At 44.3% G+C, this 14149-nt stretch overlaps 1 protein-coding gene across 1 annotated transcript in view; it reads left to right on the forward strand.

Moving 5' to 3' along the window:
• The window catches only part of Arhgap31 (Rho GTPase activating protein 31), a 107074-nt gene that overhangs the window by 68794 nt on the left and 24131 nt on the right, over nucleotides 1–14149 (forward strand). The window contains exons 2-3 of the mRNA XM_048346689.1: nucleotides 1740–1842; nucleotides 5039–5183. Of these exons, the coding sequence (XP_048202646.1) occupies nucleotides 1740–1842; nucleotides 5039–5183 (248 nt within the window). The remainder of the gene's footprint in view (nucleotides 1–1739; nucleotides 1843–5038; nucleotides 5184–14149) is intronic.

Consider the following 14149-nt stretch of genomic DNA (forward strand, 5'->3'; position numbering starts at 1 on the left):
CAGAAAAGTACAAGACTCTTATCTCCAACTGGCCAGCAAGAAGCTGGAAGTAGAGATGTGGCTCAACTGGTAGAGCATCAGCCTTGAGTGAAAAACATAAGGGCAAGCACCTAGGCCCTGAGTTCAAGTCCCATTATGGGCCCAGATAGATATATTTACACGATAGCTACACTACAGGTAGCAGTAATAGCCATCCTTGTGGGTTACTTTTTCTGTGTCTGTGTAAGTGATCACAAGTGGTATCTCAGTCCTAGTTAGGAGGCGACATCACTACCACCTTCCGAGAGTAGGTGTGGAAACAAATAACAGAAACATTACTTACTTGACTGTAGCTCACAAAGGCAGTGTGGCATCCAGACCTGCACTCCTAGCCTCAGACCGTACCTCACGGCCTAGGGCTCTGAACTGTTGGACACACCAGAATTTTAAGATGTGTGTGTGTGTGTGTGTGTGTGTGAGAGAGAGAGAGAGAGAGAGAGAGAGAGAGAGAAGGAGGGAGAGAAGAGAGAGAATTAAGTCTTGGAATTCTTTCTAAGTATTTGCATGAGGAGACACAATCTTACTGAGAGCCTTATTTTATGAAACATATCTAATTGTAGCACTCTGATGGGAGACATCTGACCCTAGGTCCACTCCTGAGCCCCATCCCATGTGTGTTCACTCACATCTCAGGCACTGTTGGCACCTCCCTGGCCTCTGGCCTCTGGTCCCTGGACCACTGCTTGACCTCTTCACACCCCACCTCCTTTCCTGGAAGTGTCCTAGCAGAAAAGCAGAACACGGAAGTACACAGCCAGTGAGACAGGGCTTGGTGTTGTCATGGAGGACCTATAGAGGGTCAGGCTGTATGTGTCTGTATACCAGAGGTCTTGAATTCGATCCCCAGCACCACCTGAGAAAAACTGGGTAGGATGTTGTAAGATCTGAACACCTGATATATCCATGTTACAGTCCAGTCGGGGGTGCATATGAGAGTGAGCATGCCCCATAGCAGGGTGAATGGGCATTGGTATAATCGAATGGGGTGTGGGGGTGGGGGGCATGGTGCTAAACCAGGCCTCCACTCGTGGAGGTTCCTTGTCCCTTGTTGGCCTCCAAGGAGCCACTGAAGACTCAGGTCACAGGTTGCATCCTCCCTGGGACCTCACAGGGTAGTGAGGGACTTCCTGCTGTCTCCACATATCCAAAAGGCCTGCATCTGCCATTTGGTCACTCAGCTGGCTGAGTCCCTCCAGGTCAGCCCCCTAGAGAGAAAAGCACAAACTTCTGCTCAGGCTCTGAACCTGTGGAGTGGCAAGGATACAACAGGCCACGTGCCTATGCTGCTGCCTATGTCTGTCCATTAAAGTACGTGGGTGGGGTTCTCATCTTTCTGTTTGTGGCAATGGGGTTTGAACTCAGGGTATCACAGCCTGCTAGGTAGGAGCTCTACCACTAGAGCCACATCTCCAATACTTTTTTTGCTCTAGTTGTTTTTCAGGTAGACTCTTGTGGGTTTTGCCCAGGGCAAAAGTAATTGGGATTACAAGTGTGCCCCGTTATTCCCAGCTAAATTTTGATTTTATTAATTTTTTTTTAAAAAGTCACCAGCACTTATCAGTAATTGTTTCCACTTGTATTTCTTGGGTATCCCATACTTGTTTCTCCTTAAAGTCAACGATTTTTATTTAAAAGATATCTTTACAGGACAGATTTACATCTAATACTTTACTGGTTTTTATTTTCTTTGCTCTATTTAGTTCCGTATGTATTGAAGAGCTGTGCAGAATTTATAGAGACTCATGGCATTGTGGATGGGGTCTACCGGCTTTCAGGAGTCACCTCAAACATACAGCGGCTGAGGTAAGCAAAGAAAATAACCTAGAAGACCTCTCCTTTGAGCTCTCTGTCCATCCTGACCTCTGTCTGGAGGTGCTAGGGCTAGTAAAGCAATAAGCTTACATATTTTGTATTATTATTTTTTACAACAAGAAGACTGCTATCAGTGTTGTTTTGCAATATTAATTATATGTTCTTTAATTATAAATGAAGTCTTTAAAACATGAAGCCCATTCTTACTACCAGGTGACCATGTAAGAGTTAATATACTATAAACATAACTCAGTTTTGACTCCCTCCTCCTATCTGATTTCTGCCCCACTCTCCAACTCTTACTTTTTACACCATAGGAATATAGTTATACCATAGGAAGAAGGCATCCTTTTTACTCTTGGGGAAGCAAAATAGTTGGGTGAAATGCTGGTGGCTCATGCCTGTAGTCCTAGCTACTGAGGGGGCTGAGACACAGAGGATCGAAGTTCAAAGCCCCCTTAGGCAAAAAGTCCATGAGACTTCATCTTCAAAATAATCAGCTTAAAACCAGAGCTAGAGGTATGACTCAGCTGGTAGAGTACCAGCTGAGCAAGCTGGAGATTTTTACTTCAAACCCCAGTATCAGCAAAGAAGAAGAAGAAAATCTATTCATTGCAACATAGGTTGTTTGTTTTCCTTTGTGATGCTGGGGATCAAACCTAGTGCTTTGTGCCTGGTGGATGAGTGCTAAACTACTGAACTACTCCAGGTGGTCATAGATCTTAATGAGTTACTATGCTTATATAATTCTGCTAATTTATGAATGTGACATTGTTTTTCAGACAGTACTAGGGTTTGAAACCCAAACCTCCCATTTACAAGGTAGGCACTCTAGCCCTTGAGCTATGCCCCCAGCCCTCTTGCTACATTATCTGTTTTTCAGATAGGGACTCCCAGTTTTGCCTGGGGGCCAGAGTGAGACTGCAATCATCCTATCATGGCTTTCCCGTAGCTGAATGATAGTTGTATGTGACCCCACTACTGAGTGAGATGGGGTCTCACTAACTCTTGTGTGGGCTGGCTTCCAGTGGCATCTTCCTGATCTTTGACTCCTGAGTAGCTAGGGTTACAGGCATGAAACAGCATACCTGGATCCCACCATTTCTTAAAAAGGCAGAACCAAGCCGGGCACCAGTGGCTCATGACTGTAATCCCAGCTACTCAGGAGGCTGAGATCTGAGGCTCATGGTTCAAAGCCAAGCCCCAGGCAGGAAAGTCCATGAGACTCTTAACTCCAATTAACCACCAGGAAACTGGAAGTGGTGCTGTGGTACCAATGGTAGAGTGCTAGCCTTTAGCTGAAGAGCTAAGGGACAGTGCCCAGACCCAGAGTTCAAGCCACCCATCAACACCCCCCCCCCCCCGCCTGCCAAAAAAAAAAAAAAAAAGGCAAAACTAGAGTGGAAACTAGGAACAGGCAGTTTTGAAAATGCTGGTTCTCAAGAACCTTGCTACTGCCAAGAAACCTAGCTTATGTTTTACAGCTCCAATTTCTCTCTTCCGTGTGTGCGCGCGCGCGCGCGTGCGCACGCACATGTGTATGCATGCATGCATGCTGGTCCTGGGGGTTGAACTCAGGTCCCGAGTGCTGTCTTGAGCTTTTTCACTCAAGGCTAACACTACCACTTGCGCCACAGCTCCACTTCCGGCTTTTTGGTGGTTAATTGTAGATAAGTGTCTCATGGAATTTCTTGCTCAAGTTGCCTTGGAACCATGATCCTCAGTTCTCAGTCTCCTGAGTACAGGTGTGAGCCATCAATGCCCAGCTAAGTTTCTCATTTCTAAACAGGCTATTAATGTGGAGGTGTTTGGAAATGTTTTGTAAGTAGAAGCCAGGGGTGAGTTGGGCCTGGAGGTATTTACCTGTAATCCCAGCATTTAGGAGACTAAGGCAAGCAGAGGATTGGGATTGTGAAACCAGGTAGGGCTACATAGGAAGACTGAAAAATAAATCCTGGAATCACATGGTATTCTCAGACTTCCCACTATTGCTTGCTTATGATGTTTAAAAGCTCGGAAATCCTGAAGGAGTCATCTGCAAGCAGGTTAGAAGTTTCCACCTAGCATCAAAGAGATAGTTCATTAAAACTTTCCTAAACCTTGAGTTTGAGTCTCCAGATAAAACAGGTTTGTTCCGTGAGCTTGTGCAGATGAGTGATAAGGATCTGCCCTACCCTGGTTTGCCTCTGTCTGGTAAGAAAGAGAATTTCACTTTGAGCAATGTTTTGGAAAAAACTGAACTCTTAATCAGCCTTTTGCAAATTGGTTTCATATTTCCCTAGTGCTTCAAACTAAGACTTTCTGATACAATGCAGTGGGAAAAGGCATTTGTAAATGAGTTTTATGTCTTCAAATCACAACAGATTTTGCAAAGACAACCCAGATCTAGGGTAGAAGTCTCCTCCTGGCAAGTCTTCCTTGTGCCTGGAGTAGAACCAAGATACATGGGGCCTGGGAGTGTGACTTAGTGGAAGAGTGCTTGCCTAGCATGCATGAAGCCCTGGGTTTGATTCCTCCGCACCACGTAAACAGAAAAAGCTGGAAGTGGCGTGTGGCTCAAGAGGTAGAATGCTAGCTTTGAGCTTTGAGCAAAAGAAGCTCAAGGATAGTACTGAGGCCCGGAGTTCAAGACCAGAACTGGCAAAAAAAAAAATAGTTAATTAATTAATTAAATATATATGTATGTGTGTGTGTGTGATACACATGTATAGCCAATTAGGAGGCTGGGATTTGAGGACCATGGTTCAAAGCCAACTCAGGCAGGAAAGTCCATGATATGCTTATCTCAAAAAAAAAAACTACCAAAAAAAAGAAAAAAAGCTGGACGTGGAGCTGTGGCTTAAGTAGTACAGTGCTAGCTTTGAGGAACAGAAGCCCAGAGAAAGTGCCCAGGCTCTGAGTTTGTCCAGCACTGGCACTGTTAGAGTGTGAGAGAGAGGGAGAGAGAGAGAGAGAGAGAGAGAGTTAGAGAGAGAGAGAGAGTGTGTGTGTGTGTGTGTGTGTGTGTGTGTGTGTGTATTCAGATCCGTTGAGTGTGGTAGCTGGTGCCTGTAATCCCAGCACTCAGGAGGTAGAGGATATTGAGTTTCAGTACCAGCCTGGGCTACATGGCAAAGAAAGAAAATAATGCAGCTAATGCTAAGCAGATGAGACCTGGGATTGTTATGTCTTGTCTGTGTTGTTTCAGGCAAGAATTTGTCTCAGGTCATTGTCCAGATCTGACAAAGGAGGTGTACTTGCAGGACATCCACTGTGTGGGCTCCCTCTGCAAGCTCTACTTTCGTGAGCTGCCCAACCCCCTCCTGACTTATGAGCTCTATGACAAGTTCACGGTGAGTGTTCACATTTCCATTGTGGTTACGGGTGAGCTGCATGGGCGGGCCAAGGAGCGTTCTGACACTAAAATAACAATAAAAACTGACCAGCTGGCTGACATTATCTCCACTCCACGGTGAAGGAGGATGGTGTGGGGAGGAAGGGAGGGTGGTAGAAACCGTTGGCTCAGTTTTGCCTTCTTGAATTTTGAGATTCGTGTTGTTTGTTTTAAGAGCTGGGTTAAATTATCTCCATGTTTAGTCATCTGGATGTGCCTCATTGTATAGGGAGGAAGTGGAGAACCAGAGAGGTAGAGTGGCCGGCCCAAGGTCACATAGCAGAGGCAAAACAGGAACCTGAGACATCCCCCTCCCTCATGCTTCACACCCTGCTGCTTCATTTTTGATCAAGTGGGTCTTTCTGTATCTCCTTTGGAGGTTGGGGAAAGAAGTGGTGGGCAGAGGGAGACAGAACAAGAAGAGACCAAGCCTAGTGGTACACACTTGTAGTCCCATCTACTCAGGAGGAGGGTCAAGGCTCAAGACCAGACAAAGCGAAAGTTAGCAAGACTCCCATCTGAACAAATAAGCAGAGTAGGGTGGTATACTCCTGGAATCCCAGCTACAATGAAAGTAAAATGGGCTGGGAGTATGGCTCAAGTATTGGAGTACCTACCTAGCAAGCATAAGGCCCTACGTTTCAGACTCCAGTACCACCAAAAATTTAAAAAAATAGCAAAGTAGTCATAATCAATAAAAGACAGTTTGGGGAATGGAAAAAAGTAGGAAGGAGCACTGGGTGTTCTGTCTCCTTAAAGACCAGAGATGCACTGTTACTGTTGTGCCAAGTTGCAAGACCACCCCCAAGAAGACCACCGAGATTCAGACACTCCGAAATGTAAAAGCAAGGCAAGGTTTTATTTAACGAGCTGCCAACTCGGGCCTTGTCCTACCCACAGACACAGCGGAGGTTAGGAGGAAGCCCCGAGCTGTGATTACACAGGGCTTATAAAGGAAAAGAACAAGGTTACAACAATCAGGTGTGCAAGCAAGATTAGAACACAGGTACAAATCCGATTGGCTCGGGGTTCGATTCTAAAATGGGGTTCACGTGGTGGGGCCTGACTTCAAAGTCTGGCACCTCATTTCCCCCTTTTTCTTTTTGGTACCTTGGGAGCCAATCATGGCTCCATTCTGTCCATTTCAATGGCTTGCATGTCTAGGGGATGATACAGAGGTAAGGCATGGGCCAGTAGGACCCAATGTAGTAACCAAAGGGCCTGTCACCATTTCTTACAAGAATATTCTCTGTACCTCTGTTCTGCATGTCTCTAGTTTATCCTGCCTCATCTTCCCAAAAACAACTCTGGTCCCTTGATTTTAAAGGGGGGCTGATGGGTGAAGATCATCCATCTTCTGTAATTTCTTCAGGCTGACTCAGGGGCGTTGACCTTACCTAGCCAGGAACCTATAACCTTAGTCTACTTTTCCAAGGGACTGCAGGATTACTGCAAACTGAAAATTAACTTTCAGCTATACAGACTTACCATTAGCTCTATAGTGTTTAGTATCCAAATGTAAGCAACAAAATAATACATAAACTTCTCAACTGTGCTCTAAGGGTCGGGTGGCTATAGCCGTACTCCTGAGCAAGCCCAAAACTACCTAAAATAAGGGGGTCACCTCACTTTGGAGTGAGCTGCCAAAATGACATCAACACTTATCCAGGGTAGTAAGGAAAGAAGGCAAAAAGAAAATTATAACAATATTCAGTCTATCTTTCTTTTCTTGAGGCGAAGGCGAAGCGGCTGAGTTGGGTGCTTGGAGACCTCCCATGTTCCATCACGGTAGTTGTCATCCAGGGCAAAGGGGTCAGCTGGCCTGGCATGGGAGCAATGGACCCAAGTGGTGACGCCATCTACCTTAAGGGCCGTGGGAGTAGTCAGTAGCACCACGTAGGGTCCCTTCCATCGTGGTTCTAAGGATTTGGAGTTATGCCTCCGGACGAACACCCAATCTCCTGGCCTGAATAAATGGGGGATAGGGACAGAAGCAGAATCATATAATGCCTTGAGTTGGGGCCACATTTTCTTGTGCACGAGCTGCAAATAATCAAGTTTACACAAAAATTCAATATCATCCAAATCAGTGAGCAATTCAGTCTGAAGGCTAGGGATAATGGGTGGAGGGTACCCGTACATTATTTCAAAAGGAGTAAAGCCAAGTTGATAGGGAGAATTTCTTTCCCTAAGTAGAGCAAAAGGAAGGAGTGACACCCAGTCTGCGCCAGTCTCTAAGGCCAATTTAGTTAAGGTCTCTTTTAGAGTCTGATTCATTCTCTCTACCTGTCCTGAACTCTGGGGTCTACAAGCACAATGCAATTTCCAATCCGTCCCCAGTGCAGCGACTATTCCCTGACTTACTTTTGAAACGAAAGCCGGTCCGTTGTCCGACCCAATGGTAGATGGGAAGCCATACCTGGGTAGGATTTCTTCCAGGATCTTCTTAGCCACTATATTCGCAGTTTCATGCTTTGTTGGATAGGCTTCCACCCATCCTGAAAAGGTGTCTACAAAAACTAGCAAATATTTGTATCCAAATTTTCCAGGTTTGATTTTTGTGAAATCTACTTCCCAATACACGCCTGGCCTATCCCCACGGAGGCGAGCTCCTTTAGTAACTTGTTGATTGGGGGCATTGGTAAGCTGACAGGCCTTGCAATTTTTAACAACATCTTCAATAAGTTGATCTCCTTGTCTAATTTTTACTTTGGAATGTCGGAGCAAGTCCTGCATTCTTCGGGTTCCCATGTGAGAAGCTCGGTGGATTCTTTTAAGGATCCCCTTACCTAGCCTTTGTGGCAAGATAAGTTTCCCTTCACCAGTTTTCCACCAGTCATCGTTTCCTTCTCTGTCCAGGGTTTTGAGGGTCATGGGAATTTTTTTTATCCACTCCAAGTCTTCCTGGGAATACTGGGGTACAGGAGGCAAAGCTCGTGGTCCTGGGTCTACTAGAGTCAATACTTCTGCTCTGGGATGGAGGGCTGCTTCCTTAGCTGCCTGGTCAGCCAGATTATTCCCTCTAGTCACCGAATCAACTCCCTTTTGGTGACTCGGGCAGTGCATAATGGCAATCTTTGCTGGTTCCCATAGGGCCCGGATGAGGCTTAAAATCTCCTGTCTGTTTTTAATGGCCTTTCCTTCAGCTGTCAGTAGCCCCCTTTCTTGGTCCAAAAGGCTACAAAAGAAAAGAAACCAAAACAATTAATACAGAAGGAAAAAAACATAGGCAAGATCAAGAACAAGAAAAACTGGAGATTTCCCAAGTTGGCCCACACATCCCCCTGCAAGGATGCAGAAAGAGTGAATTCAAGTTGAAAGCGGGGCTCCAGAGATCCCCCTTTAAGGGTGAGGAGTCTGGGACATCCCCCGGTCTCACCAGGATTGTCAAGTAAGTGCATCTGCTTCGACAACCCCTTCAAGAAATAAGCAAAAGCAAGACAAACAAACAGGCACATTACAGGACAAGACAAATGAACAGGGCTGTTTTCTTGCCTTCAGAGTCTGGGATCTCGGGGTCTCTGGGGCTATCCCGGACGAAACCCCAAATGTTGTGCCAAGTTGCAAGACCACCCCCAAGAAGACCACCGAGATTCAGACACTCCGAAATGCAAAAGCAAGGCAAGGCTTTATTTAACGAGCTGCCAACTCGGGCCTCGTCCTACCCACCGACACAGCGGAGGTTAGGAGGAAGCCCCGAGCTGTGATTACACAGGGCTTATAAAGGAAAAGAACAAGGTTACAACAATCAGGTGTGCAAGCAAGATTAGAACACAGGTACAAATCCGATTGGCTCGGGGTTCGATTCTAAAATGGGGTTCACGTGGTGGGGCCTGACTTCAAAGTCTGGCACCTCATTACCATTCTTCAGTCTTTTATTATTTGCGTGGCATTTTTATTTTCCCAAATCAGAACAAACTGTTACTGCAAAAATTAAAGAAATACAGCAAGGTATAAAGGAGAAGTTCCACACCCCAACACCCCAGGTATATTAATATTAGAAAGCCTCTCTGTATCTTTCTCCCTCCATCTCCTTCCTTTCCTCCCTTCCTCCTCTCTCTCTCCCTCCTTCCTCTCTTTCTCTCTTTCTCTCTCTCTCTTTCTCTCTCTCTCACACACACACACTTTTATTTCAAACGGGTGGCCACTATGTTAATAGACACGATTTCCAAGACTTCTACCCAGGATTCTGAAAGCAGTCTCCTACTGATTTGATCACTTAGGTTCTTGTTTGTTTGGGGGTTTTTTCTCAATAGTTGGCTTTTCTAAATATTATAATAAAGATCTGAGGATTGTACTTCCAAGCCAACAGGGCAGGAAAGCCCGTGCAACTCTTATCTCCAATTAACCACCAGAAAACTGAAAGTGGTGCTGTGGCTCAAGTGGTAGAGCCCTAGCCTTGAGCAAAAGAAGCTCAAGGATAGCACCCAGGCCTTGACTTCAAGCCCCAGGACTGGGGGGAAATTCAGTAGAGAAGTTGTTACTTCCTGTCATGCTTCTCAAAAAAATTTAGTATATTTTTATTGTTATTATAAAGGTGACATACCTACAATGGTGCACAGAGGGGTCATAGGTCAATTATAGAGTACATTTCTTTTTGAACAAGGTCACCCCCTCTCTTGCTCTCTCACAGTTTTCCCTCCTTTCCCCACCCACAAGTTGTATAGTTCATTTTCAACGTAGTGTCTAGTGAGCATACTGCTTCATTTGTTCACCCTTGGTTCCACCTTTTCTGTGCCCTTCCTTATTCTCCCAAAGACAGACAAACGAACAAACAAGACAAAAATTAGTTTCTTCTTCATCTTACTGACAGGCTCAAAACCAGTCCCACATTGGTCTCCTCTCCCTCCTGTTCTTCTCTCTGCTGTCTCAGGCAACTGAAAAATAGGAAGGCAACATTTTGTTAACTTGTTATCAGATTTGAAGAAAATGACAAGTTTTATGCAGTTTGTTGAGGCAGAAAAATAGAGGCAGGGAGTGAGTGGTGGTGGCTCAAACCTATAATCCTAGACTCAAGATACCCAGGGTTCCTGGGTATCACAGTTCACAGCCAAGTCAGACAGACATAAAAGTTTGTAAGACTCCATCTCAACCAATGGCTGGAGGTAGTAATGCAAGCCTGTCATCTCAGCATCAAAGGGAAGCACAAAAAAGAGGGAAAGATCACAGTCAGTACATCCTGGGCAAAAAATGAAACCTTATCCTGAAAGCTACCAATTTACCAGGTGCCAGTGGCTCACTTCTATAATTCTAGCTACTCAAGAGGCTGAGATTTGAGGATTGTGGTTTAAAGCCAGCCCAGATAAGAAAGTCCATGAAACTCTTATCTCTAATAAGCCACCAAAAAGCTGGCAGTGGAGTTGTGGCTCAAGTCCTAGCCTTGAGCACAAAAGCTCAGAGATAGCTCCCAGGCTGTAAGTTCAAGCCCTAAGACTAGCACCAAAAAAGAAGAGAAAATACCAAGCATGAAGCATGAATCCCAGTGACAACAAAAATAAATACATAAATAAATAAATAAATAAATAAATAGGAGTATTTTGTTATGGCTACTGAAAAATCATTTAGATTCCTTTGGTGATCATCACAGTCATGGATGTAATACTATAAGCAAACCTTGAGGAAGGTTTACAAGGTCACATTCTTACCATAATTCGTTTAAACCTACTTGCACAGCTGAAGCACTGGCAGTAGAATAAGAGGGTTAGAAAACATTAATGAGCAAATAATACAGTAGTGGTGATAACCACCTTTTGCTGAGTGCTCTACTAAAGTCATTATAGATATTATTAAGCAGAGTTACATGGACATTATGTTTTATATTAAAAATACATTGAGAAGTTAAAAAACAAATTGCCAACTACAAAAACTGTAACAAAATAACAAGAGATTATTCTTCAGTTATCAAGAATTCCTACTTATCAATTTAAAAAAACATAGTACCTCACCAAAGAAATAAGCAAACAACTTCAACAGACAATTCATAGAAAAGAGATATAATTATTTTTAAATTACCAAATAACCTTTTGGCCTGTAATACTAGCTACTAAGGGGGTAGAGATAGAAATATCATGGCTCAACTAGAACAATCAAGGAAAAAACTAGTAAGCCCTCTCTTACAGAACTACCACTAAGTGGTAGTGCCCATTAATAATTCCAGTTATAGAGGAGAGGCTGAGGGAGGAGGGCTGGCTCCAGATAGAAGTGAGACTCAAGTGAAAATTAACTAAAGCAAAATGGGCTGGGGTTGTGTCATTAGAGTACCTATGTAGCAAGTGTTAGGCCCTGAGTTCACACCCTAGTGCTGCAAGTAATGATGATGATGATGGATGGTGGTGATTCATGCTGGCAAGCTTGTGATAGACTGACTCTTCCTACTTCTTACTGGAAGTGTGGTGAATGGTGTGGGTATCTTAGAAGTCATCTGGAATGACTGTCAAAAGCCCTAAAGTGCTCATATTCCCTAACCCAGGAAGCCCTCCCTGGCCTCCATTCCAGGGTATGAATCAGGTGTCACACAAGTCAAAAGTGGCACTGTAGCTCAAGTGGTAGAGTGCTAACCTTGAGCAAAAAGAAACCAGGGACAGTGCTCAGGCCCTGAGTTCAAGCCTCAGGACTGGCAAAAAAAAAAAAAAGTGAAATGGGAAAAGTAGGATCTGCTAGTAAGTAGGAAAAGATGTGTGTTCCCATATGATACCAGGTTGGTAGGGGTTATTTGTGAGTAGTGCCATTAAAAACAAAGCACACAAAAAATACATGGAGTGTGGCTTAGTGGTAGACTGCTTGCCTAACAGCACCACGTAAAACAGAAAAGGCCGGAAGTGGCACAGTGGCTCACGTGGTAGAGTGCGGGCCTTGAGCAAAAAGAAGCCAGGTCCTGAGGTTGTACCCGCCCTATCACTGTATCTTATCTGAGTACACTGGATACTGTATATACTGGTATTAGAACTAGGGAAGTGAAAGGGATTATCAAAATCGAGAGACAAAGGATAAAAAGACAAACGACTCCAAAAGCAATATTTGCAAAACCATTTGGTGTAAACCAACTGAACAACTCATGAGGGGAGAGGGAAAGAGGGAGGAGGTAACAAACAGTACAAGAAATGCACCAATGCCTAACGTATGAAACTGTAACCTCTGTGTACATCAGTTTGACAATAAAAATTAAAAAGAAAAGAAATGCACCCAAGGCCTAACATGTAACTGTAACCTCTCTCTACATCACTTTGACAATAAATAGAAAAAAAAAATAACAACAACAAAAAAAGAAGCCAGGGACAGTGCTCAGGCCCTGAGTTCAAGCCTAGGACTGCCCCCACCCCCAAAAATATCTGCAGATTTCATCTTGTTAATTTTGATCACATGCATTACTTTCCTATGGCTGCTTTATGTAACAAAGCACCACTACCCAGGCATCTTAACAGAAATTTATATAGATCTGGAGACCCAAAAGAAGTTTGAAATTACTTTCACTGAGCTGAATCCCAGGTTTCCACGGAGCTACACTTTTTCTAGAGTTCTAGAGGAAAATCTACCCCCTTGCCTCTTCCAGCTTCTGGTGGCTGCTGCCATTCCTTGGCTTGTGACTACATCCTCCCATCCCTGCCCCCACCCCCCGGGATCATAGTGTCTTCTGCTGTGTCAAATCTCCATCTACAGCCTTCTTTAAATATACTGAGAACTGATTTGAGGGCTCATCCAGATAATCTAGGAAAATCTCCCAACACAAGGTCCCTGATTTAATCACATCTGCAAAGATCCTTTTTTCCAAATGAAGTAACACCAACAGGTTCTAGGAATTAGGAACTGAGATACTTGGAAGAATTCTACTTTTTAATTATCAGTAGAAAAAACCCATAGCATCTCACAGCACCTCAAATAAATCTCAGTGACTACAATACTTCCACTGAGCAAAATGCAGCATCTCATTTTATGAAAAATTCAGTTTTGTTCAGATGGGTCTGGCCAAAGTAAGGGAATAGTTGCAGGTTCTGAGTTTTTAGGGAGGGCAAATTAATTATATACTGACTTAGTTCTTTTTGTTTATTTCTGCCATTACTGGGGCGGTCTCTAAGCTGTTTTGTTCTTCAAGGCTAGTGCTCTACTACTTAAGCCACAGCTCCATTTCCAGGTTTTTTTTTTTTTGGCGGGGGGTGGGGGGGTAAATGGAGAAAAGGGTCTCACAGACTTTCCTGCTGAGGTGGAGTGCAGAAGGGGCTCGAATGTTGATCCTCTGATATCAGCCTCCTGAATAGCTAGAATTACAGGTATGAACTTGTTTCTTTGTGAATCCATCTCCCTCCTTAAACTATAGGCTTCAGAGGACAAGAACTATATTCATTTTTACTTTCCATTGTATTTCTTCCCCCTGCTTTCCAGCTACTGGAAAATGGAGCTCTTACGCTGGTAAATACTTGCTGGCAGGTTTGTCATCTGAAACGTCACTTGAAGCAAATCCTTGATGCCTGGCTAGAGGCATGTGAGCACAGCTCAAGGCAGCCACAAATGATAACAGGGTTGCTCCCAGGTGAGCAGAATCCCAGGTAGCCCCGAGCAGACCAGGGTGGCCACCCTCCTAGGAGCCTCAGAGAGGAAAGGTGCTGTTTCAGCCAGGTTGGCAGCAGTCACAATGGGAAATGGTCTTGGGTAGAGAATTGTCCTAGAAGTGTGTCACAAATGTGCCTGGTTGACATTGTCAAACATAAAGCAAAATATCGACTCATTCACTTATTCATTCCACCCAACAAATGTGTTTACTAAGGGAAATGTGAGCTGGAAAGCTCCACAGACTGCATATTCAGTAATAAACAACAGATACAGCCCTTGCTTTAGTGTATCTTGCATTTCAGTGGAGAAGAGAGAGACCATAGGTCTCTAGTAAAACGGTTGATAAGTCCTCTGTCCCAATGGTGGAGGGAAATTGCTATT

The sequence above is a fragment of the Perognathus longimembris genome, chromosome 5, assembly GCF_023159225.1.
Source record: "Perognathus longimembris pacificus isolate PPM17 chromosome 5, ASM2315922v1, whole genome shotgun sequence".
In the NCBI taxonomy this organism is placed as follows: domain Eukaryota; kingdom Metazoa; phylum Chordata; class Mammalia; order Rodentia; family Heteromyidae; genus Perognathus; species Perognathus longimembris.